The sequence below is a fragment of the Oncorhynchus mykiss genome, chromosome 21, assembly GCF_013265735.2.
Source record: "Oncorhynchus mykiss isolate Arlee chromosome 21, USDA_OmykA_1.1, whole genome shotgun sequence".
Taxonomy (NCBI): domain Eukaryota; kingdom Metazoa; phylum Chordata; class Actinopteri; order Salmoniformes; family Salmonidae; genus Oncorhynchus; species Oncorhynchus mykiss.
Genome location: NC_048585.1, coordinates 19762412 through 19784393, shown reverse-complemented (window position 1 = coordinate 19784393; position 21982 = coordinate 19762412). Strand labels below are relative to the sequence as shown.

General features: G+C 47.0%; 1 protein-coding gene across 1 annotated transcript; it reads right to left on the bottom strand.

Annotated features, from left to right (window-relative positions):
- Positions 1–208: 208 nt before the first annotated feature.
- On the bottom strand, positions 209–20732 carry LOC110499918 (globoside alpha-1,3-N-acetylgalactosaminyltransferase 1-like). Its single transcript, XM_021576981.2, has 7 exons — positions 20503–20732; positions 15501–15536; positions 15129–15170; positions 14910–14987; positions 14744–14776; positions 14445–14579; positions 209–1184 (listed from the first exon to the last, which is right to left on the bottom strand). The coding sequence occupies exons 1-7, from the start codon at positions 20565–20567 to the stop codon at positions 482–484; spliced, it is 1092 nt and encodes a 363-aa protein (XP_021432656.1). The 5' UTR covers positions 20568–20732; the 3' UTR covers positions 209–481.
- Positions 20733–21982: the final 1250 nt, after the last annotated feature.

The window sequence follows — 21982 nt, the reverse complement described above, 5'->3', positions numbered from 1 at the left end:
ATCATACAATGTGATTTTCCTGATTTTTGTTTTAGATTCCGTCTCTCACAGTTGAAGTGTACCTATGATAAAAATTACAGACCTCTACATGTTTTGTAAGTGGGAAACCTGCAAAATCGTTAGTGTATCAAATACTTGTTCTCCCCACTGTATATATATATATATATATATATATATAAAACGAATAATGACACAAATAACACAAATATCACAAATATTATGTATTATCAGTATTAATTGCACATTCATTTCACAAACTCACCCTCTATCCACACTTCTGCTCCTTTGACAAACATTTCTACATGGAAACAGCCCTTCATGTCTATAATACATCTTTAGCGGTAAAGGATATAAACTAATTGAGAGAAAAGCGGAACAACATAAGCTTGTTTACTGATCCAGCCACCTTCAATGTATACAAATAGCAGTATCCTCCTCCCTGGCCTAGATCCTGAATCTTGGTGCGACAGTGGCCACAGCATTACTTTCTTTTCTTCACGTTGGGCCGAACCTCTGCATAGTTCTTGTTGACCTGAGAGAAGCGGATTATTTGCACCTCGTTGTTCTTGGCCTTGAAGTCCTGCCACAGGTATTCCGGAGACAGAATCTTAGTGGGCTTGTTGTAAAGGAGATATCTGTTCAGGTGGCTTTCCTCCTGCCATGCCGCCTCGATGGAGTTGGCGGCATCGGCCTCCAGCTGCTCGCGGCAGTACTTTGTCAGCTTGTGCACGTCCCTCACATAGCCAGCGATGGTGGCGCCTCCATAGTAGTAGTCTCCTTCCCCCGCGGGGATGTAGGCCCGTGAGGCAGGACGGCGTTCGTAAGGGTAGTGCTCGTGGGTCTGCTCATAGTAACCTGGGTGAATAGTGGCCACCAGCCTGCTCAATGTTTCTGCCCCCCACCGTCCGTGGAACTTCGTGTCCACATCCAAGCAAAAGATGTAGTCCGCCTCCTTGCCTATCTGGTTCTCGATGGCGGTCTGGATCATCTCCATCCTCCTGGAGGAGATCTCCTGCCAGCGGTTGGAGCCAGGGACTGGGATGATGGTTACATTTCTACCGGGAGCGAGGACCACCGCTGGCACATCTTCCCTCCGGTCAGTGAAGATGTAGTAGTGCACTTTGAAATCCACCATGAAATGCTTCTCGGCAGTCTCTAGGAAGTCACGCAGGAAGCGCACATACCTAAAATACAAGGAGAACCAAGTAAGTTTTAGTTGCCCGTCTCATATGGCAAGAGGATAACTAAATTTTCTGTAATTATGACATAATGTACAGTCGTGGCCAAAAGTTTTGAGAATGACACAAATATTTATTTTCACATAGTCTGCTGCCTCAGTTTGTATGATGGCAATGTGCATATACTCCAGAATGTTATGAAGAGTCCCTCTTTGCCATGCAAATGAACTGAATCCCCCAAAAAACATTTCCACTGCATTTCAGCCCTGCCACAAAAGGACCAGCTGACATCATGTCAGTGATTCTCCCGTTAAAACAGGTGTGAGTGTTGACAAGGACAAGGCTGGAGATCACTCTGTCATGCTGATTGAGTTTGAATAACAGGCTGGAAGCTTCAAAAGGAGGGTGGTGCTTGGAATAATTGTTCTTCCTCTGTCAATCATGGCTACCTGAAAAGAAACACGTGCCATCATCATTGCTTTGCACAGAAAGGGCTTCACAGGCAAGGATATTGCTGCCAGCAAGATTGCACCTAAATCAACCATTTATCGGATCATCAAGAACTTCAAGGAGAGCAGTTCAATTGTTGTGAAGAAGGCTTCAGGGCGCCTAAGAAAGTCCAGCAAGCGCCAGGACCGTCTCCTAAAGTTGATTCAGCTGCGGGATCGGGGCACCACCAGTACAGAGCTTGCTCAGGAATGGCAGCAGGCAGGTGTGAGTGCATCTGCACGCACAGTGAGGCAAAGGCTTTTGGAGGATGGCCTGGTGTCAAGAAGGGCAGCAAAGAAGACTTCTCTCCAGGAAAAACATCAGGGACAGACTGATATTCTGCAAAAGGTACAGGGATTGGACTGCTGAGGTCTGGGGTAAAGTCATTTTCTCTGATGAAAATTATTCTTTGGGCCATCCGGAAAAAAGCTTGTCCGGAGAAGACAAGGTGAGCGCTACTATCAGTCCTGTGTCATGCCAACAGTAAAGCATCCTGAGACCATTCATGTGTGGGGTTGCTTCTCAGCCAAGGGAGTGGGCTCACTCACAATTTTGCCTAAGAACACAGCCATGAATAAAGAATGGTACCAACACATCCTCCGAGAGCAACTTCTCCCAACTATCCAGGAACAGTTTGGTGACGGACAATGCCTTTTCCAGCATGATGGAGCACCCTGCCATAAGGCAAAAGTGATAACTAAGTGGCTTGAGGAACAAAACATCAATATTTTGGGTCCATTGTTACGGTGCGTGAATGAGGACCCAAAAGCTAATTAACTTAAACAGAGCTTCTTTAATTACCAAACATAGGTAGGCTCAGACGGACCGGCAGATTCCGACAGGACAAGACAAGGTTACAGCAAACATGACGACAGTCTGGTTCAGGCATGAAACACAACAAACAAGAATCCGACAAGGACAGGAACAAAAACAGAGAGAGATATAGGGACCTAATCAGAGGGAAAAAGGGAACAGGTGGGAAACGGGGTGACGAGGTGGTTAGGAGGAGACAAGGCACAGCTGGTGGAAATTGGGGGAGAAAAGGTAACCTAACAACGACCAGCAGAGGGAGACAGGGTGAAGGGAAAGGACAGAGACAAGACACAACATGACAGTACATGACAGTACCCCCCCACTCACCGAGCGCCTCCTGGCGCACTCGAGGAGGAAACCTGGCGGCAACGGAGGAAATCCTCGATCAGCGCACGGTCCAGCACGTCCCGAGAGGGAACCCAACTCCTCTCCTCAGGACCGTACCCCTCCCAATCTACGAGGTACTGGTGACCACGGCCCCGAGGACACATGTCCAAAATTCTACGGACCCTGTAGATGGGTGCGCCCTCGACAAGGATGGGGGGGGGGGGGGGAAGACGAGCGGGGGCGCGAAGGACGGGCTTGATGCAGGAGACATGGAAGACCGGGTGGACGCGACGAAGGTATCGCGGAAGAAGAAGTCGAACTGCGACAGGATTAATGACCCGAGAAATACGGAACGGACCAATGAACCGCGGGGTCAACTTGCGAGAAGCCGTCTTAAGGGGAAGGTTCTGAGTGGAGAGCCAAACTCTCTGACCGCGACAATATCTAGGACTCTTAGTTCTACGCTTATTAGCAGCCCTCACAGTCTGCGTCCTATAACGGCAAAGTGCAGACCTGACCCTCTTCCAGGTGCGCTCGCAACGTTGGACAAAAGCCTGAGCGGAGGGGACGCTGGACTCGGCGAACTGAGATGAGAACAGCGGAGGCTGGTACCCGAGGCTACTCTGAAAAGGAGATAGCCCGGTCGCAGACGAAGGAAGCGAGTTGTGGGCGTATTCTGCCCAGGGGAGCTGTTCTGACCAAGACGCAGGGTTGCGAAAAGAAAGACTGCGTAAGATGCGACCAATAGTCTGATTGGCCCATTCTGCTTGACCGTTAGACTGGGGGTGAAAGCCGGAAGAGAGACTGACGGAAGCCCCAATCAAACGGCAAAACTCCCTCCAAAATTGAGACGTGAATTGCGGACCTCTGTCCGAAACGACGTCTGACGGAAGGCCATGAATTCTGAAAACATTCTCGATGATGATTTGTGCCGTCTCTTTAGCAGAAGGAAGCTTAGCAAGGGGAATGAAATGAGCCGCCTTAGAGAACCTATCGACAACCGTAAGAATAACAGTCTTCCCCGCTGACGAAGGCAGTCCGGTGACAAAATCTAAGGCGATGTGAGACCACGGTCGAGAGGGAATAGGAAGCGGCCTGAGACGGCCGGCAGGAGGAGAGTTACCGGACTTAGTCTGCGCGCAGACCGAACAAGCAGCCACGAAACGACGCGTGTCATGCTCCCGGGTGGGCCACCAAAAACGCTGGCGAATGGAAGCAAGCGTACCCCGAACGCCAGGGTGGCCGGCTAACTTGGCAGAGTGAGCCCACTGAAGAACGGCCAGACGAGTAGGAACGGGAACGAAAAGAAGGTTCCTAGGACAAGCGCGCGGCGACGGAGTGTGAGTGAGCGCTTGTTTTACCTGCCTCTCAATTCCCCAGACAGTCAACCCGACAACACGCCCCTCAGGGAGAATCCCCTCGGGGTCAGTGGAGGCTACTGAAGAACTGAAGAGACGAGACAAAGCATCAGGCTTGGTGTTCTTAGAGCCCGGACGATAAGAAATCACGAACTCGAAACGAGCGAAAAACAGCGCCCAACGCGCCTGACGCGCATTAAGTCGTTTGGCAGAACGGATGTACTCAAGGTTCCTATGGTCAGTCCAAACGACAAAAGGAACGGTCGCCCCCTCCAACCACTGTCGCCATTCGCCTAGGGCTAACCGGATGGCGAGCAGTTCGCGGTTACCCACATCATAGTTACGTTCCGACGGCGACAGGCGATGAGAAAAATACGCGCATGGGTGGACCTTGTCGTCAGAGAGGGAGCGCTGAGAAAGAATGGCTCCCACGCCCACCTCTGACGCGTCAACCTCGACAACGAACTGTCTAGAGACGTCAGGTGTAACAAGGATAGGAGCGGATGTAAAACGATTCCTGAGGAGATCAAAAGCTCCCTGGGCGGAAACGGACCACTCAAAGCACGTCTTGACAGAAGTAAGGGCTGTGAGAGGAGCTGCCACCTGACCGAAATTACGGATGAAACGACGATAGAAGTTCGCGAAGCCGAGAAAGCGCTGCAGCTCGACGCGTGACTTAGGGACGGGCCAATCAATGACAGCTTGGACTTTAGCGGGATCCATCTTAATGCCTTCAGCGGAAATAACAGAACCGAGAAATGTGACGGAGGAGGCATGAAAAGTGCACTTCTCAGCCTTCACAAAAAGACAATTCTCTAAAAGGCGCTGGAGGACACGTCGAACGTGCTGAACATGAATCTGGAGTGACGGTGAAAAAATCAGGATATCGTCAAGGTAAACGAAAACAAAGATGTTCAGCATGTCTCTCAGGACATCATTGACTAATGCCTGAAAGACAGCTGGAGCGTTAGCGAGGCCGAAAGGAAGAACCCGGTATTCAAAGTGCCCTAACGGAGTGTTAAACGCCGTCTTCCACTCGTCCCCCTCCCTGATGCGCACGAGATGGTAAGCGTTACGAAGGTCCAACTTAGTGAAAAACCTGGCTCCCTGCAGGATCTCGAAGGCTGAAGACATAAGAGGAAGCGGATAACGATTCTTCACTGTTATGTCATTCAGCCCTCGATAATCTATGCAGGGACGCAGAGACCCGTCCTTCTTCTTGACAAAAAAAAACCCCGCTCCGGCGGGAGAGGAGGAGGGGACTATGGTACCGGCGTCAAGAGCTACAGACAAATAATCTTCGAGAGCCTTACGTTCGGGAGCCGACAGAGAGTATAGTCTACCCCGGGGGGGGGTGGTTCCCGGAAGGAGATCAATACTACAATCATACGACCGGTGTGGAGGAAGAGAGGTGGCCCTGGACCGACTGAACACCGTGCGCAGATCGTGATATTCCTCCGGCACCCCTGTCAAATCACCAGGCTCCTCCTGTGAAGAAGAGACAGAGGAAACAGGAGGGATAGCAGACATTAAACATTTCACATGACAAGAGACGTTCCAGGAGAGGATAGAATTACTAGACCAATTAATGGAAGGATTATGACAAACTAGCCAGGGATGGCCCAAAACAACAGGTGTAAAAGGTGAACGAAAAATTAAAAAAGAAATGGTTTCACTATGATTACCAGAAACAGTGAGGGTTAAAGGTAGCGTCTCACGCTGAATCCTGGGGAGAGGACTACCATCCAGGGCGAACAAGGCCGTGGGCTCCTTTAACTGTCTAAGAGGAATGTCATGTTCCCGAGCCCAGGTCTCGTCCATAAAACAGCCCTCCGCCCCAGAGTCTATTAAGGCACTGCAGGAAGCTGACGAACCGGTCCAGCGTAGATGGACCGACAAGGTAGTGCAGGATCTTGAAGGAGAGACAGGAGTAGTAGCGCTCACCAGTAGCCCTCCGCTTACTGACGAGCTCTGGCCTTTTACTGGACATGAAGTGACAAAATGACCAGCGGAACCGCAATAGAGACAGAGGCGGTTGGTGATTCTCCGTTCCCTCTCCTTAGTCGAGATGCGGATACCTCCCAGCTGCATGGGCTCAGCACCCGAGCCGGCAGAGGAAGATGGTAGTGATGCGGAGAGGGGGGCGACGGAGAGCGCGAGCTCCTTTCCACGAGCTCGGTGACGAAGATCAACCCGTCGCTCAATGCGAATAGCGAGTTCAATCAAGGAATCCACGCTGGAAGGAACCTCCCGGGAGAGAATCTCATCCTTTACCTCTGCGCGGAGACCCTCCAGAAGACGAGCGAGCAAGGCCGGCTCGTTCCAGCCACTGGAGACAGCAAGAGTGCGAAACTCAATAGAGTAGTCTGTTATGGATCGATTGCCTTGACATAGGGAAGACAGGGCCCTGGAAGCCTCCTCCCCAAAAACAGATCGATCAAAAACCCGTATCATCTCCTCCTTAAAGTCCTGATACTGGTTAGTACACTCAGCCCTTGCCTCCCAGATTGCCGTGCCCCACTCACGAGCCCGTCCAATAAGGAGAGATATGACGTAGGCGACACGAGCAGTGTTCCTGGAGTAAGTGTTGGGCTGGAGAGAAAACACAATATCACACTGGGTGAGGAACGAGCGGCATTCAGTGGGCTCCCCAGAGTAACACGGCGGGTTATTGATTCTGGGCTCCGGAGATTCGAAAGCCCTGGAAGTGGCCGGTGGATCGAGGCGGAGATGGTGAACCTGTTCTGTGAGGTTGGAGACTTGGGTGGCCAGGGTCTCAACGGCATGTCGAGCAGCAGACACTTCCTGCTCGTGTCTGCCTAGCATCGCTCCCTGGATCCCGACGGCTGAGTGGAGAGGATCCGAAGTCGCTGGGTCCATTCTTGGTCGGATTCTTCTGTTACGGTGCGTGAATGAGGACCCAAAAGCGAATTAACTTAAACAGAGCTTCTTTAATTACCAAACATAGGTAGGCTCAGACGGACCGGCAGATTCCGACAGGACAAGACAAGGTTACAGCAAACATGACGACAGTCTGGTTCAGGCATGAAACACAACAAACAAGAATCCGACAAGGACAGGAACAAAAACAGAGAGAGATATAGGGACCTAATCAGAGGGAAAAAGGGAACAGGTGGGAAACGGGGTGACGAGGTGGTTAGGAGGAGACAAGGCACAGCTGGTGGAAATTGGGGGAGAAAAGGTAACCTAACAACGACCAGCAGAGGGAGACAGGGTGAAGGGAAAGGACAGAGACAAGACACAACATGACAGTACATGACATCCATGGCCAGGAAACTCCCCAGACCTTAATACCATTGAGAATTTGTGGTCAATCCTCAAGAGGCGGGTGGACAAACAAAACCCCACAAATTCTGACAAACTCCAAGCATTGATTATGCAAGAATGGGCTGCCATCAGTCAGGATGTGGCCCAGAAGTTAATTGACAGCATGCCAGGGCGGATCACAGAGGTCTTGAAAAAGAAGGGTCAACACTGCAAATATTGACTCTTTGCATCAACTTCATGCAATTGTCAATAAAAGCCTTTAACACTTATGAAATGCTTGTAATTATACTTCAGCATTCCATAGTAACATCTGACAAAAATATCTAAAGAAACTGAAGCAGCAAACTTTGTGGAAATAAATATTTGTGTCATTCTTTTGGCCACGACTGTCACGAGTCCGACCGAGGGTGTTTCCCTTTCCCGGGCAGGTGGCGCTCGGCGGTCGTCGTCACCGGCCTATTAGTTGCCACTGATTGTTTTTCCTTCCCCTCCTTGTATGTTGAGTGGTAGCACCTGTGAATGTGTAATTAGTTTGTCTTTATTAGACAGCCGGCCCGCCTGGTTGTTGTGCGGGATTATTTCATTGTAAACCTTCGGCTCTGTGGTATAGGCACGTTGTGTCCCATTTGTACATTTTGATTCCCTGTGTTTTGGGAACGTAACGTTTTTGTGAGCACCCTGTGGTGCATTGGTGCGATTAAAGGACGCGCAGCATTGAACTCTCTGTCTCCTGCATTTGACTCCACACCCACGACACCCGGAGCATTACAGAATCCCGCACCTATCAAATTGATGGAGTCAGCAGGAGCAGCAGCCAACCCTCTCCCATCGATGGAGGAACGGGTTCTCCACCACACCACCGTCCTTCATCGGATCGGATCCGCGATGGATCAAGTGATGGAGAGAATGGACAGATGGGAGAGGAGTGGGCTCCTCTCTCCACCTTCGGCACCCACGGTTCCGGACTCCCCATCTCCCGACTCCAGCACCCTCCGTCTGACGCTACCGAGGGCTTATGATGGAGCGGCGGCGGGTTGCCAGGGGTTTCTGCTCCAGCTGGAGCTATACCTGGCCACCGTCAGACCCACTCCCTCAGGAGAAGAGAGGGTGAGTGTCCTCATCTCCTGCCTCACGGGTCGTGCCCTGGAATGGGCGAACGCGGTCTGGAATGGTCCAGACTCAGCGCGGGAGCACTACCCAGAGTTTTCCCGTCGCTTCCGCGCCGTGTTTGATCACCCTCTAGACGGCCGAGCGGCGGGAGAACGACTATTTCACCTCAGGCAGGAGAGGAGGAGCGCCCAGGATTACGCGCTGGAGTTCCGGACCTTGGCAGCCGGATCTGGGTGGAACGACAGGGCTCTCATGGACCACTACAGGTGTAGTCTCCGAGAGGATGTCCGCCGGGAGTTAGCGTGTCGGGACACCACTCTGTCACTGGATCAGCTGATTGACATGTCCATTCGACTGGATAATCTGCTGGCTGCCCGCGGGCGTTCAGAGAGGGTCCTGTGCGTTCCACCACCCAGCCCCTCCGCTCCCATTCCGATGGAGTTGGGAGGGGCTGCGCCGAGGGGTACCGGAGGAGGAGGCCTTCCCTGCACCAACTGTGGTCGGAGAGGACACACGTCTGATCGGTGCTGGGGGGGTCCGTCTGGGAGTAGAGATGGCAGGCGGAACGCTTCTCGGTCACCCCAGGTGAGTCAGCATCAAACTCACCCAGAACCCCCTGTTGGCCACATGTTTGTCTTAACTTTTTTCCTTCGCTTTTTTCCCTCTTCCCAGCATAGGGCGCTCGTCGATTCAGGCGCAGCTGGGAACTTTATGGATCGCGGACTCGCCCTTAAGTTAGGGGTTCCGCTGGTGCCGATAGATTCTCCTTTCCCCGTGCACTCCCTAGATAGCCGGCCATTAGGGTCAGGGATGGTCAGGGAGACCACGGTCCCACTGGACATGGTGACGCAGGGGAATCATAGGGAGCGTATCAGTTTCTTTATTATTGACTCGCCTGCGTTTCCAGTGGTGCTGGGGACTCCCTGGCTGGCCCGGCACAATCCTAAAATTTCGTGGAAACAGGGGGTTCTCCAGGGGTGGTCAGAGGAGTGTTCTGGAAGGTGTTTGGGAGTTTCCATCGGTGCCACGTCGGTGGAGAGTCCAGACCAGGGTTCCACGGTGTGCATTCCCCCCGAGTATGCCGATTTGGCAATCGCTTTCAGTAAAGTGAAAGCGACTAAATTACCACCTTATCGACCGGGAAGGGATTGTACGATAGATCTCCAGGTAGACGCTGCGCTTCCCAAGAGTCACGTGTACCCGCTGTCCCAGGAGGAGACGTTGGCAATGGAGACATATGTCACGGAGGCGCTGGGACAGGGGTACATTCGGTCCTCCATTTCACCCGTCTCCTCAAGTTTCTTTTTTGTGAGGAAAAAGGAGGGAGGCTTGCGTCCGTGTATCGATTATAGAGGTCTAAACGCCATCACAGTGGGGTATAGTTACCCTCTACCTCTCATCGCTACGGCGGTGGAATCGTTCCACGGAGCGCAGTTCTTCACAAAACTGGATCTCAGGAGCGCGTATAGTTTGGTGCGTATTCGGAAGGGAGACGAGTGGAAAACCGCATTTAGTACTACATCAGGCCACTATGAGTACCTCGTCATGCCGTATGGGTTAAAGAATGCTCCAGCCGTTTTCCAATCCTTTGTAGACGAGATTCTCAGGGACCTGTGCGGGCAGGGAGTGGTGGCTTATATCGATGACATTCTGATCTACTCGGCCACTCACACCGTGCATGTGTCTCTGGTGCGCAAGGTGCTTGGTAGACTGCTGGAGCATGACCTATACGTCAAGGCTGAGAAATGCGTGTTCTCTAAACGAGCCGTCTCTTTTCTGGGATATCGCATTTCCACCTCGGGGGTAGTGATGGAGGGTGACCGCATTAGGGCCGTGCGTAATTGGCCGACTCCGACCACGGTAAAGGAGGTGCAGCGTTTTCTGGGTTTTGCCAACTACTACCGGAGGTTTATCCGGGGTTTTGGCCAGGTAGCGGCTCCCATCACCTCACTGCTGAAGGGGGGCCCGGTGCGTTTGCAGTGGTCAGCAGAGGCGGACGGAGCATTCAACAAGTTGAAGGCGCTGTTTACTGATGCGCCCGTGTTGGCGCATCCGGACCCCTCTCTAGCATTCATAGTGGAGGTGGACGCGTCCGAGGCTGGGGTGGGTGCCGTGCTATCACAGCGCTCGGGTACGCCACCAAAACTCCGACCCTGCGCTTTCTTCTCAAGGAAGCTCAGCCCAGCGGAGCGTAACTATGATGTGGGGGACCGGGAGTTGCTAGCGGTGGTTAGAGCTCTGAAGGTGTGGAGACACTGGCTTGAGGGGGCTAAACACCCCTTTCTCATCTGGACCGACCACCAGAATCTGGAGTATATTCGGGCAGCTAGGAGACTTAACCCACGTCAGGCAAGGTGGGCCATGTTCTTCACCCGGTTCCGATTTACTTTGTCTTATAGACCGGGCTCCCAGAACGTGAAGGCTGACGCACTGTCCCGCCTTTATGACACGGAGGATGGGTCCACCGAACCTACTCCCATCCTTCCCGCATCGAAGCTGGTAGCCCCAGTGGTATGGGAGGTGGACTCGGACATCGAGCGGGCGTTACGGGCTGAACCCGCGCCTTCTCAGTGTCCAGCGGGGCGAAGGTACGTGCCGCTTGGTGTTCGGGACAAACTGATTCGGTGGGCTCACGTTCTACCCTCCTCGGGTCACCCTGGGGTGACGAGGACAGTGGGGAGCCTTCAGGGGAGGTATTGGTGGCCTACGTTGGCTAAGGACGTTAAGGGTTATGTCTCCTCCTGTTCAGTGTGCGCTCAGAGTAAGGCTCCTAGGCACCTTCCTAGAGGGAAGCTACAACCCCTCCCTGTTCCACAGCGGCCATGGTCACATCTGTCCATAGATTTCCTAACCGATCTCCCGCCGTCTCAGGGGAACACCACGGTTCTGGTGATTGTGGATCGGTTCTCTAAGTCCTGCCGTCTCCTCCCGTTGCCCGGTATCCCTACAGTCCTACAGACTGCGGAGGCGTTATTCACCCATGTCTTCCGGCACTACGGGGTGCCGGAGGACATCGTTTCTGATCGGGGCCCCCAATTCACGTCCCGGGTATGGAGAGCGTTCATGGAACGTTTGGGGGTCTCTGTCAGCCTGACCTCCGGTTATCACCCCGAGAGTAATGGGCAGGTGGAGAGAGTGAACCAGGAGGTGGGTAGGTTTCTGCGGTCGTATTGTCAGGATCGGCCAGGGGAGTGGGCACGATACATTCCCTGGGCTGAAATGGCTCAGAACTCACTACGCCACTCCTCTACTAACGTGTCCCCTTTTCAGTGTGTGTTGGGGTACCAGCCGGTCCTGGCACCATGGCATCCGAGCCAGACCGAGGCTCCTGCGGTGGAGGAATGGGTACAGCGCTCCAAGGAGACCTGGAGGGCCGTCCAGGAATCTCTACGACAAGCGAGTGGACGGCAGAAGAGGAGTGCTGACCGCCACCGCAGTGAGGCCCCCGTGTTTGTACCGGGGGACAGGGTCTGGCTCTCGACCCGAAACCTACCTCTCCGCTTGCCCTGCCGGAAGCTGGGTCCGCAGTGTGTAGGGCCCTTTAAAGTCCTGAGGAGGATAAACGAGGTGTGTTATCGATTACAACTCCCTTCCTATTATCGTATTAACCCCTCGTTTCATGTGTCTCTCCTCAGGCCGGTGGTAGCTGGTCCCCTGCAGGACAGTGAGGTACCGGAGGTCCCTCCCCCCCCGCTGGACATCGAGGGGTCCCCGGCGTACACGATCCGGGCCATTCTGGACTCAAGACGCCGGGTGAGGGGCCTGCAGTACCTCGTGGACTGGGAGGGGTACGGTCCGGAGGAGAGGTGCTGGGTACCGGTGGGGGACATCTTGGATCCCTCCATGTTGAGGGATTTCCATCGCCTCCATCCGGATCGCCCTGCGCCTCGTCCTCCGGGGCGACCTCGAGGCCGGTGTCGGCGCGCTGCGGGAGCCACGCGTCAGGGGGGGGGTACTGTCACGAGTCCGACCGAGGGTGTTTCCCTTTCCCGGGCAGGTGGCGCTCGGCGGTCGTCGTCACCGGCCTATTAGCTGCCACTGATTGTTTTTCCTTCCCCTCCTTGTATGTTGAGTGGTAGCACCTGTGAATGTGTAATTAGTTTGTCTTTATTAGACAGCCGGCCCGCCTGGTTGTTGTGCGGGATTATTTCATTGTAAACCTTCGGCTCTGTGGTATAGGCACGTTGTGTCCCATTTGTACATTTTGATTCCCTGTGTTTTGGGAACGTAACGTTTTTGTGAGCACCCTGTGGTGCATTGGTGCGATTAAAGGACGCGCAGCATTGAACTCTCTGTCTCCTGCATTTGACTCCACACCCACGACACCCGGAGCATTACAACGACTGTATAATCTAAATCAAGATATTTTCCAACTTTGAGGTAGGCCTGCTGAGACTGAGACTCACTAGTTTGGGAAAAGGGTGTAGTGGAGACTAAGGCACTCAAAGGTTGGCAGTCAAAGTGTGGAACTTAACAGCGAGGAACATTTAAGAACAAAATGTGTGGGTTGTACATTTTTTAAACATTTCTTCTCAGGTAACCAGAGCAAGTGCAAACTAAGTTTAAACCTATTTTTACCGGTCACTCTTGTACATGTCCAGGTGACATGTATTTTTATGTACCCAGGAGGTAGAGAAAGGTAAAGAGAAGTGATGGTCTAGCAGGGGCCATGCTCTATGTGTAGGCTACTGTGAGTGTGAGTGAGTGACACAGGGAACAGGGAGGAGGGAGGGAGAGACGAGAGACAGCAACCAACCAAGCCGACAGGCGCTATAGTAGACTAATAGCTGCCATAGCTAGGATATTTATCATCCAATATGATTACGTAGTACCCGTTTTGACAGCATCAGGCCAAGCTCTACCACTCAGATAACTTAAAAAATATGGCTGCAGGAAGATGTTTTTCAATTTATCAGGGGGTGTTGCAGCACCCTCAGCACCCCTTCTGCCCGTGACTATACCTAAACAACATTAACATAGAAAAACAGTTCTGTAGCAATGTGGTTTGTGCAATAGGCTATAGGCCCAATACATTATCATCACTGCATATGGGCTATGCTTGAATTGCCATTCCAATGCTGTTCTTCTCAGACCATTTTGAAATTATATTTCAAAATTGTAGGTACATGATCACACTGGTAATATATAATTTGTTATATTACTTGAGGCACAGCTGAGAGAGCATAATCATTTGTTTTTTATTTTATTTTACTGGATTGATAGTCTGCATCTGATGGGGCCATTCTGAGGGGAGGGAGGGAGAGAGCAGCAGTGAAGCTGTCTCTCATCCGACTCATCATCCCTCCGCTCTCCCTCGCTCTGCTGACAAAAAGGGGACATTCTTCCAGCTGATGGCGAAACTCAAGTTGCACTGCATTATTTCTGCCTCATGCACCAATTCATGTTGTTACTCATGGTAGCCTAGTGGTTAAGTAGTTGAAAGGTTGCATGTTCAAATCCCTGAGCAGACTGGGTGGAAAATATGTCGATGTGCCCTTGAGTCTCTCTCTAGTCATGACTTTACAGGTTTCGAAATTTCACAGTATCAACTTTGCTGTGTGCTTGAGGCTTCTTTATACAGCCTAAGGCTCGAGGAAACCATAAAGACACGGTGATATGAGGTATCTGATTGGCCAGCGGTAGACCTATACGTGCACTTGATCTTCTCTCTGGGCCTGCCGGATATGCGGAGTTCTACCTTCAGACACATGAAATGGTTCAACATGGGAACACAACGAGAAAAAAATAGGAATGCAAGGCTTTATCATTGTTTTTCTTTACAGAAATGTTTGATGACTGACTACGAATGTTATTCTACATTTGAGGCTCAGTGCTACCAGACATGCTGGTAGGGACGGCTGACGTGTGTGAGACTACTTACTTGCCAACCGCAAAGACAGTTGTGGCAATGCTGAGGTGCATAGGCTTGTAAATGCTGTCAACAATCAAGGGATTAAAGGTGCCTTCCCAGACAATTGGTGCCAACCAAGGGGTAACAGTTACCACATTGGTGCGCCTGAAAAAACAAAAGACATGTTAAAAGCTTGTGAACGCCCAGAGATATTCAATGCATCTTAAAGCAACTCTTTCATAGTGACTACATTTCCTGTACTTCCAAATGCACCTTCTCCTACTGATACTATGTCTACTACTAACAATAATACATTCATAATAACTTACCCCTTTAACACACTGGGCTGCTTATACAGGAGTCTGAAAAGACCATGCAAACAATGACATTGTAAAATAGCGTACTGCATTCAAAATGGCTGCAGTTGGTGAGTTTTGCAAAGAGGTGGTATCGGGTGAGATTATTATATTAGAGTAGACCAAAGAAGAGTCTCACCCCTGTGGGGACAGCATGTCCCGGGTCCTACAACTACAGTTTTCCCGCCTGAAATTGACAGGGTCCTGCTGACACAACCTTCAGAGGGGGTTCAATGTTAATACTGTGTTAATACTGAATGATAGCATCGGGAGAGGTTGTGGAGGGTTAGGGGTTCACAAAAAAAGTATACAAAAATAAGTTGTTTGTTTATTTGTTCAGTAACACAAATGGTCTTACCCCAAAACTTCTAGAATTCTGACATCCTTATTTTTCACCTCACTGTTGAAGAAAAAAATTAACATTTTAGGTGACTTATGTCAAATCAAACAGAAAAGAAGTACAAAATGTAATTATTTCCATATTTACAATGGTACTGTAATCAGAAAATGTGATCTCAAATGAGATCTTAATCTGTGGTCCTGACTCTCATTGTCATGAGCCCCCTGGGCTTTTTTTAAGAAAGCTACATTTCAGCAACCACCTATAAAATAGATGATGGCATAGTGTCTTTCTGATGGGATTATATACAGGATGGGATTTCTATCAAGATTGGATTATATCATCGACAAAGATACAAACAAATGAACACTAAACAAGTTCCGAACTTACCCAAATGATGAGTAACAATATGTTAAAACCAGGACTCTAAAAAGGAGATAGAAAGAGGATTGATTAACACCATGTACATCAGCTATGATATCGACAATGCCCAAAAACACTTATGTAAAAAGAAGTGATATGCAGAGAAGCGTACATTTTGGTTAAATGCCATTATCAGCTCTGTGCAAACACAAGTGTTAACACACACAGAAGAACAATGGTGCGTAATCAGAGTACATACACAACAAGTGGACGTAATTCAACAATGTGAGCAGCGCTAATAACAGAAGTATATTATAATTAAATAGCATGATTATCAAAAGTGGACATCACAAAATTCATAGATTTACAAAATGAATGATATCTTAATCGTGGAAACCATCAGTATGACAACACTCATACATTGTATTCTGATGTTATTCTAAGACTATGATGAAGTTTCTCCAAAGATCAGATATCACTAATTTGACTTAATAAAAAAAGTACGATTCCAAGAACTGGCAGAGCCAAGGACGGACATTCGTGCAAAAACGCATCGTTTCTCCCAAAGTTTGTAATTCTATTAAATCAAACTTTGAGTGTTTGAAGTAATGCAGGACTGTATCCCAAAGCCAGTAGAATATGTGCCTTTTACTGTTTCACCAGCAAGGATGTAGGCCTATCCAGTGCCAGTGGACCATGTAAATATGGGTGTGACCAAAGCTCATGTGTAAGGTAAGAAAAGCACCATATATCTATAGAACAACAAACACACTATGGAACAGGTTAAGCACCCTTTTTATGTTGGAGGGCGTTGAATGGCAGAGATAACATAAGCTGTTCCCCTTTTTTTTGTTAAAGTGGCACTCCAGTCACCTTTTCACCTGATCTGTCACCTGATTTACTTTTTTTTTTTAAACATATTTTGTTCTTTGTTGCTTCTATATTGTTCCTCAAGCAAGGTTCGAGGCCAATGACGTAGCTGGGGGAAGTCTTTGAACAACTTTGACTTAAAGGAATGAACTGGAGGGTAATACCACCCATATTTCAACAAACAGTGCCTTCAGAAACTATTAATACCCCTTGATTATTCCACATTGTGTTGTGTTACAGCCTGAATTCAAATTGTTTTAAATAAATAAAACATCTCACATCTACACACAACACCACAATGACGAAGTGAAAATATGTTTTTTTGACATTTTTGTACATTTATTGAAAATTAAATACATAAATATCAATTTACACAAGTATTCACACCCCTGAGTCAAAACTTTGTAGAAGCACATTTGGCAGCGATTACAGCTTTGAGTCTTTCTGGGTAAGTCTCTAAGATAATTTTTTTTCAAAATTCTTCAAGCTCTGTCAAGTTTGTTTCTGATCATTGCTAGACAACCATTTTCGATTCTTGTCATAGATTTTCAAATAGATTTCAGTCAAAACTGTAACTCAGCCACTCAGGAATATTCATGGTTTCTTGTTAAGCAAGTCCAGTGTTGTTTTGGCCTTGTGTTTTAGGCTATTGTCCTGCTGAAAGGTATATTCATCTCCTACTGTCTGGTGGAAAGCAGACAAAAAGGTTTTTCTGTAGGATTTTGACTGTGCTTAGCTCCATTCTGTTTCTTTATCCTGAAAAACTCGTCAGTCCTTAACGATTACAAGCATACACATAACATGATGCAGCCACCAGTATGCTTGAAAATAAGGAGAGGGGTACTGAGTAATGTGTTATATTGGACTTGCCCCAAATATAACACTTTGTATTTTTGCAGTATTACTTCAGTGCCTTGGTGCAAACAGTATGCACGTTTTGGAATATTCGTATTCTGTACAGGCTTCCTTATCTTGACTCTGTCCATTAGATAAGTTTTGTGGCGTAATTACAATGTTGTTTTCTCTTATCATAGTCATTAAACTCTGTTTTGAAGTAACCATTGGCCTCATGGCGAAATCCCTGAGCGGTTTCCTTCCTCTCCGGCTACTGAGTGGGATGCCTGTATCTTTGCAGTGACTGGGTGTATTGATACACCATCCAAAGTGTAATTAAAAACTTCCCCATGCTCAAAGGGCTATTCACTGTCTGTTTTCTATTTCATTTTACCCATCAACCAATAGGTGCCCTTCTTTGCAAGGCATTAGAAAACCTCCCTGGTCTGTGGTTGAATCTGTTGTTGAAATTCACTGCTCGACTGAGGGACCTTACAGATAATTTCATGCGTATGGTATAAGGTAGTCTTTCAAAAACCATGTTAAACACTATTATTGCACACAGAGTCCATGCAATTTATGTCATTTGTAAAGCACATTTTTACTACTGAACTTATTTAGGCTTCCATAATAATTTTGGGGCAGCAGGTAGCCTAGTGGTTAGAGTGTTGAAAGGTTGCTAGGTCAAATCCCCAAGCTGACAATCTGTCGTTCTGCCCCTGAACAAGGCACTGTTACTAGGCCGTCATTGTAAATAAGAATTTGTTCTTAACTGACTTGCCGAGTTAAATATATATTTTTAAATAACAGGGTTGAATACTTATTGACTCAAGACATTTCAGCTTTTCATGGTTAATTATACTGAAAAAAAAAATAAATGCAGGAAGAAACAATTTCTAAGATTTTACTGAGTTACAGTTCATGTAAGGAAATCAGTCAATTTAAATAAATAACTTATGCACTAATCTAGGGATTTCACATGACTGGGAATACAGATATGCACCTGTTGGTCACAGATACCTTAAAATAATGTAGGGGCTTGGATTCGAAATCCAGTCAGTATCTGGTGTGACCATCATTTGCCTGATGCAGCGTGAAATCTCCTTCGCATAGAGTTGATCAGGCTGTTGATTGTGACCTGTGGAATGATGTCCCACTCCCTTTCAATGGCTGTGTGAAGTTGCTGGATATCGTCGGGAACTGGAACACACTTTAGTGTGTACTCACTAACAGGGATGTAAACAAATGTGTGCACAAAATTTGAGAGAAATAAAACATTTTGTGCATATGGAACATTTCTGGGATATTTTATTTCAGCTCATGAAACATGGGCCCAACAGTTTACATGTTGAGTTTATATTTTAGTTGAGTGTAATTAACAAAAAAATGTTTTAAACATAATTCCATTTTGACATTACGGGGTATTGTATGTCGGCCAGTGATAGAAAATCTAAATGTTATACATTTTCAACTCAGGCTGTAACACAACAAAATGTGGAAAAGGTCAAGGGGTGTGAATACTTTCTGAAAGCACTGTAATTCCTGTTCTAGAGCAGAAAAACTTGTATAGGTTCCACCCCCGAAGAATGATGTAGGCTACCCCCTCCGTGACCTAGTGAAGGTTATCTTGCTTAAATTCTATGAAATTATGTTGTATTTTTGTTATATGAAATTGTGCCAATTTTGTATTGTTACTAAGGGCTCTATTTTAACAAACATAACCCAATGGTAAATCTTAGCACTGGCGGTAACACTAAAGGTTCAGGGGTGTGTCTGGGTTTTGATGAATAAACTAGTTGTGACAAAATTATCTCCAAGGCTAGATGTGTAGAATAGCATTATAAAACTGGACATTTTTCTCTCTGCCACATGGTAAAATGCGTTGGAAAGCAGGAAGTTAGCTGGGGCTGTGATGATACCTGCATTTTAGTCAGTTTTCCATGGTAAACACGGATCAGATCGAACGCTTTGGTCCTTTAAAAACCTGCTGTCGGCTATCTAAAATAGTGTGTGCTATGGCTTGGAAAATAAATAAACGTGACTCTGGATGACACAATAATGATGTTCGTTTCCAACATTAAGGATGTTAAACATTAGGAAGTGACTCGAATGTTAGTCCGTTTTAACCTAGATTGTTAAATAGCCTGCCCCATATTTGCTAAATATGTTGAACATGTTTGCAGTCCACATTTTTCAAACTGCATTGCTACAATACGGAAATGCATGGCTCCATTGGCCATGGAATTCGCACTGAATGGAGCACTGGAGCAATTTGCATTTCGAAAATGCACTGCATGTTCGACCCAAACCTTATAATAAAATGTGCCCACCATCGCCGTTGATATGGCCAGTCTATGGTAATAACTTGACGTCCCTTACTGACACCTTATATTCAATGTGCATTGCACATAGACCTAATGAGTCCAAAATATTCACAGAGGTCACATGGACGAAACTAATTTAAACAAATGTGAAAGTCTGTTGACTGCTCGTGTTATTTTACTAAAACATTGGTTATAGGCTACTCATTAAGCTACTTTGCCCCTCCGCTTGCTAAATCAATGCCATAACCAATTACGTTACCACTAAAACCATCTTTATGAGTCTTAAATATCACCAATATCGCTGCTTGAAACTCGCACGTTGGCGAACCTTGTTAAGCCCACACCTCAAATATTTCAAAGCAAACCAGTTGATCTAAAACTGGTAAACTACTAACCTAGGCGCCAGCGATGGAAAATAGCAGAGCGCTAGTTTAAACGCCATTTGACACTAGCGCCGCCTTAATGCCAGACGAAAATAAAACACTAAGTATGATTATATGTATTTTACAGGTATAAGAAAGGTTTAATATTATAGTAAGTCATTTAAATCTGATTGTTACTATATTTAGAAAGCATTTCAATAATTTCAAGCCCAATTCCCACACTTTTGTTGAATAGAAAAGAAATCATATGATTTTTCATATCTTCATATCTTTTTCATACTGTGTACTTGAGCTCGTGTCCTCAAAATTGACTTCACCTCAACAAATTCTAAAACAATTTTTACTAGAAAGATGAGATGTAAATCTTTCTGGCAGTGTAAGCATTACGAGGTACTCGCAAAATTCATAGATTGACATAATGAATGATAATATCATCATCGTGGAAACCATCAATATGACAACACTCATACAGCCTGTTTCATTACAAGTGTATTCTGATGTTGTTCTGATATATTCAGAATGAGAATACTTGTATTCTGATGTTATTCTATGATGAAGTTTCTCCAAAGATCCGATATCACTAATTTGACTTAATAAAACACAGAAAACGCAACATACCCCAAAAGTACGATTCCAAAAAGTGGCAGAGTGATGGAAGGACGGATTTTTGTGAAAAAACGCATTGTTCCTCCCAAAGTTTGCAATTCTATTAAATCAAACTTTGAGTGTTTGAAGTAATGCAGGACTGTATCCCAAAGCCAGTAGAATCTGTGCCTTTTACTGTTTCACCAGCAAGGATGTAGGCCTATCCAGTGCCAGTGGACCATGTAAATATGGGTGTGACCGATGCTCATGTGTAAGGTAAGAAAAGCACCATATATCTATAGAACAACAAACACACTATGGAACAGGTTAAGCACCTTTTTTTATGTTGGAGGGCGTTGAATGGCAGGGATAACATAAGCTGTTCCCCTTTTTTTGTTAAAGTGGCACTCCAGTCACCTTTTCACCTGATCTGTCACCTGATTTACTTAACAAAACGTATTTTGTTCTATATTGTTCCTCAAGCAAGGTTCGAGGCCGATGACGTAGCTGGGGGAAGTCTTTAAACAACTTTGACTAAAAGGAATGAACTGGAGGGTAATACCACCCATATTTCAACAAACAGTGCCTTCAGAAACTATTAATACCCCTTGATTATTCCACATTGTGTTGTGTTACAGCCTGAATTCAAATTGTTTTTAGACATTTTTGCAAATGTATTGACAATGAAATACAGAAATATCTCATTTACATAAGTATTTACACCCCTGGCTCAATACTTTGTAGAATCACCTCAGTATAGATTTGGCCTTGTGTTTTAGGCCATTGTCCTGTTGAAAGGTGAATTAATTTCCCAGTGTGGTGGAAAGCAGACTGAAACAGGCTTCCCCCTAGGATTTTTACTGTGCTTCGCTACATTCTGTTTCTTTTTTATCCTGAAAAACTCCCCAGTCCTTAACAATTACAAGCATACACATAACATGATATAGCCACCAGTATGCTTGAAAATAAGGAGATGGGTACTGAGTAATGTGTTGTATTGGACTTGTCCTAAACATAACACTTTGTATTTTTGCAGTATTACTTCAGTGCCTTGTTGCAAACAGGATGCATGTTTTGGAATATTTGTATTCTGCACAGGCTTCCTTCTTTTGACTCTGTCCAGTAGATTAGTTTTGTGGAGTAACTACAATGTTGTTTTCTCTTATCACAGCCATTAAACTCTGTTTTGAAGTCACCACTGGACTCGTTGGGCGAAATCCTTAGAAGGTTTTCTTCCTCTCCGGCAACTGAGTGGGACGCCTGTATCTTTTTAGTGATTGATACACCATCCAAAGTGTAATTAATAACTTCACCATGCTCAAAGAGCTGAATTTATTTAGGCCTGCCATAAAAAAGGGGTCGAATACTTATTGACTCAAGACATCTCAGCTTTTCATTGTTAAGTATTCTGAACAAAAATATGAACGCAACATGCAACAATTTCAAAGATTTTGCTGAGTTAAGGAAATCAGTTAATTGAAATGAATAAATTAGGCCCTAATCTAGGGATTTC

Excerpts from the sequence above, each read along its gene's own strand:
- LOC110499918 (XM_021576981.2), bottom strand. The coding sequence starts at position 20,567 with ATGCGTTTTTTCACAAAAATCCGTCCTTCCATCACTCTGCCACTTTTT. Across the intron at positions 14,988-15,128 it reads AGAATTCTAGAAGTTTTGGG|GTTGTGTCAGCAGGACCCTG; the intron begins GTAAGACCATTT and ends CCCCCTCTGAAG. Across the intron at positions 14,580-14,743 it reads CAGCCCAGTGTGTTAAAGGG|GCGCACCAATGTGGTAACTG; the intron begins GTAAGTTATTAT and ends TTGTTTTTTCAG.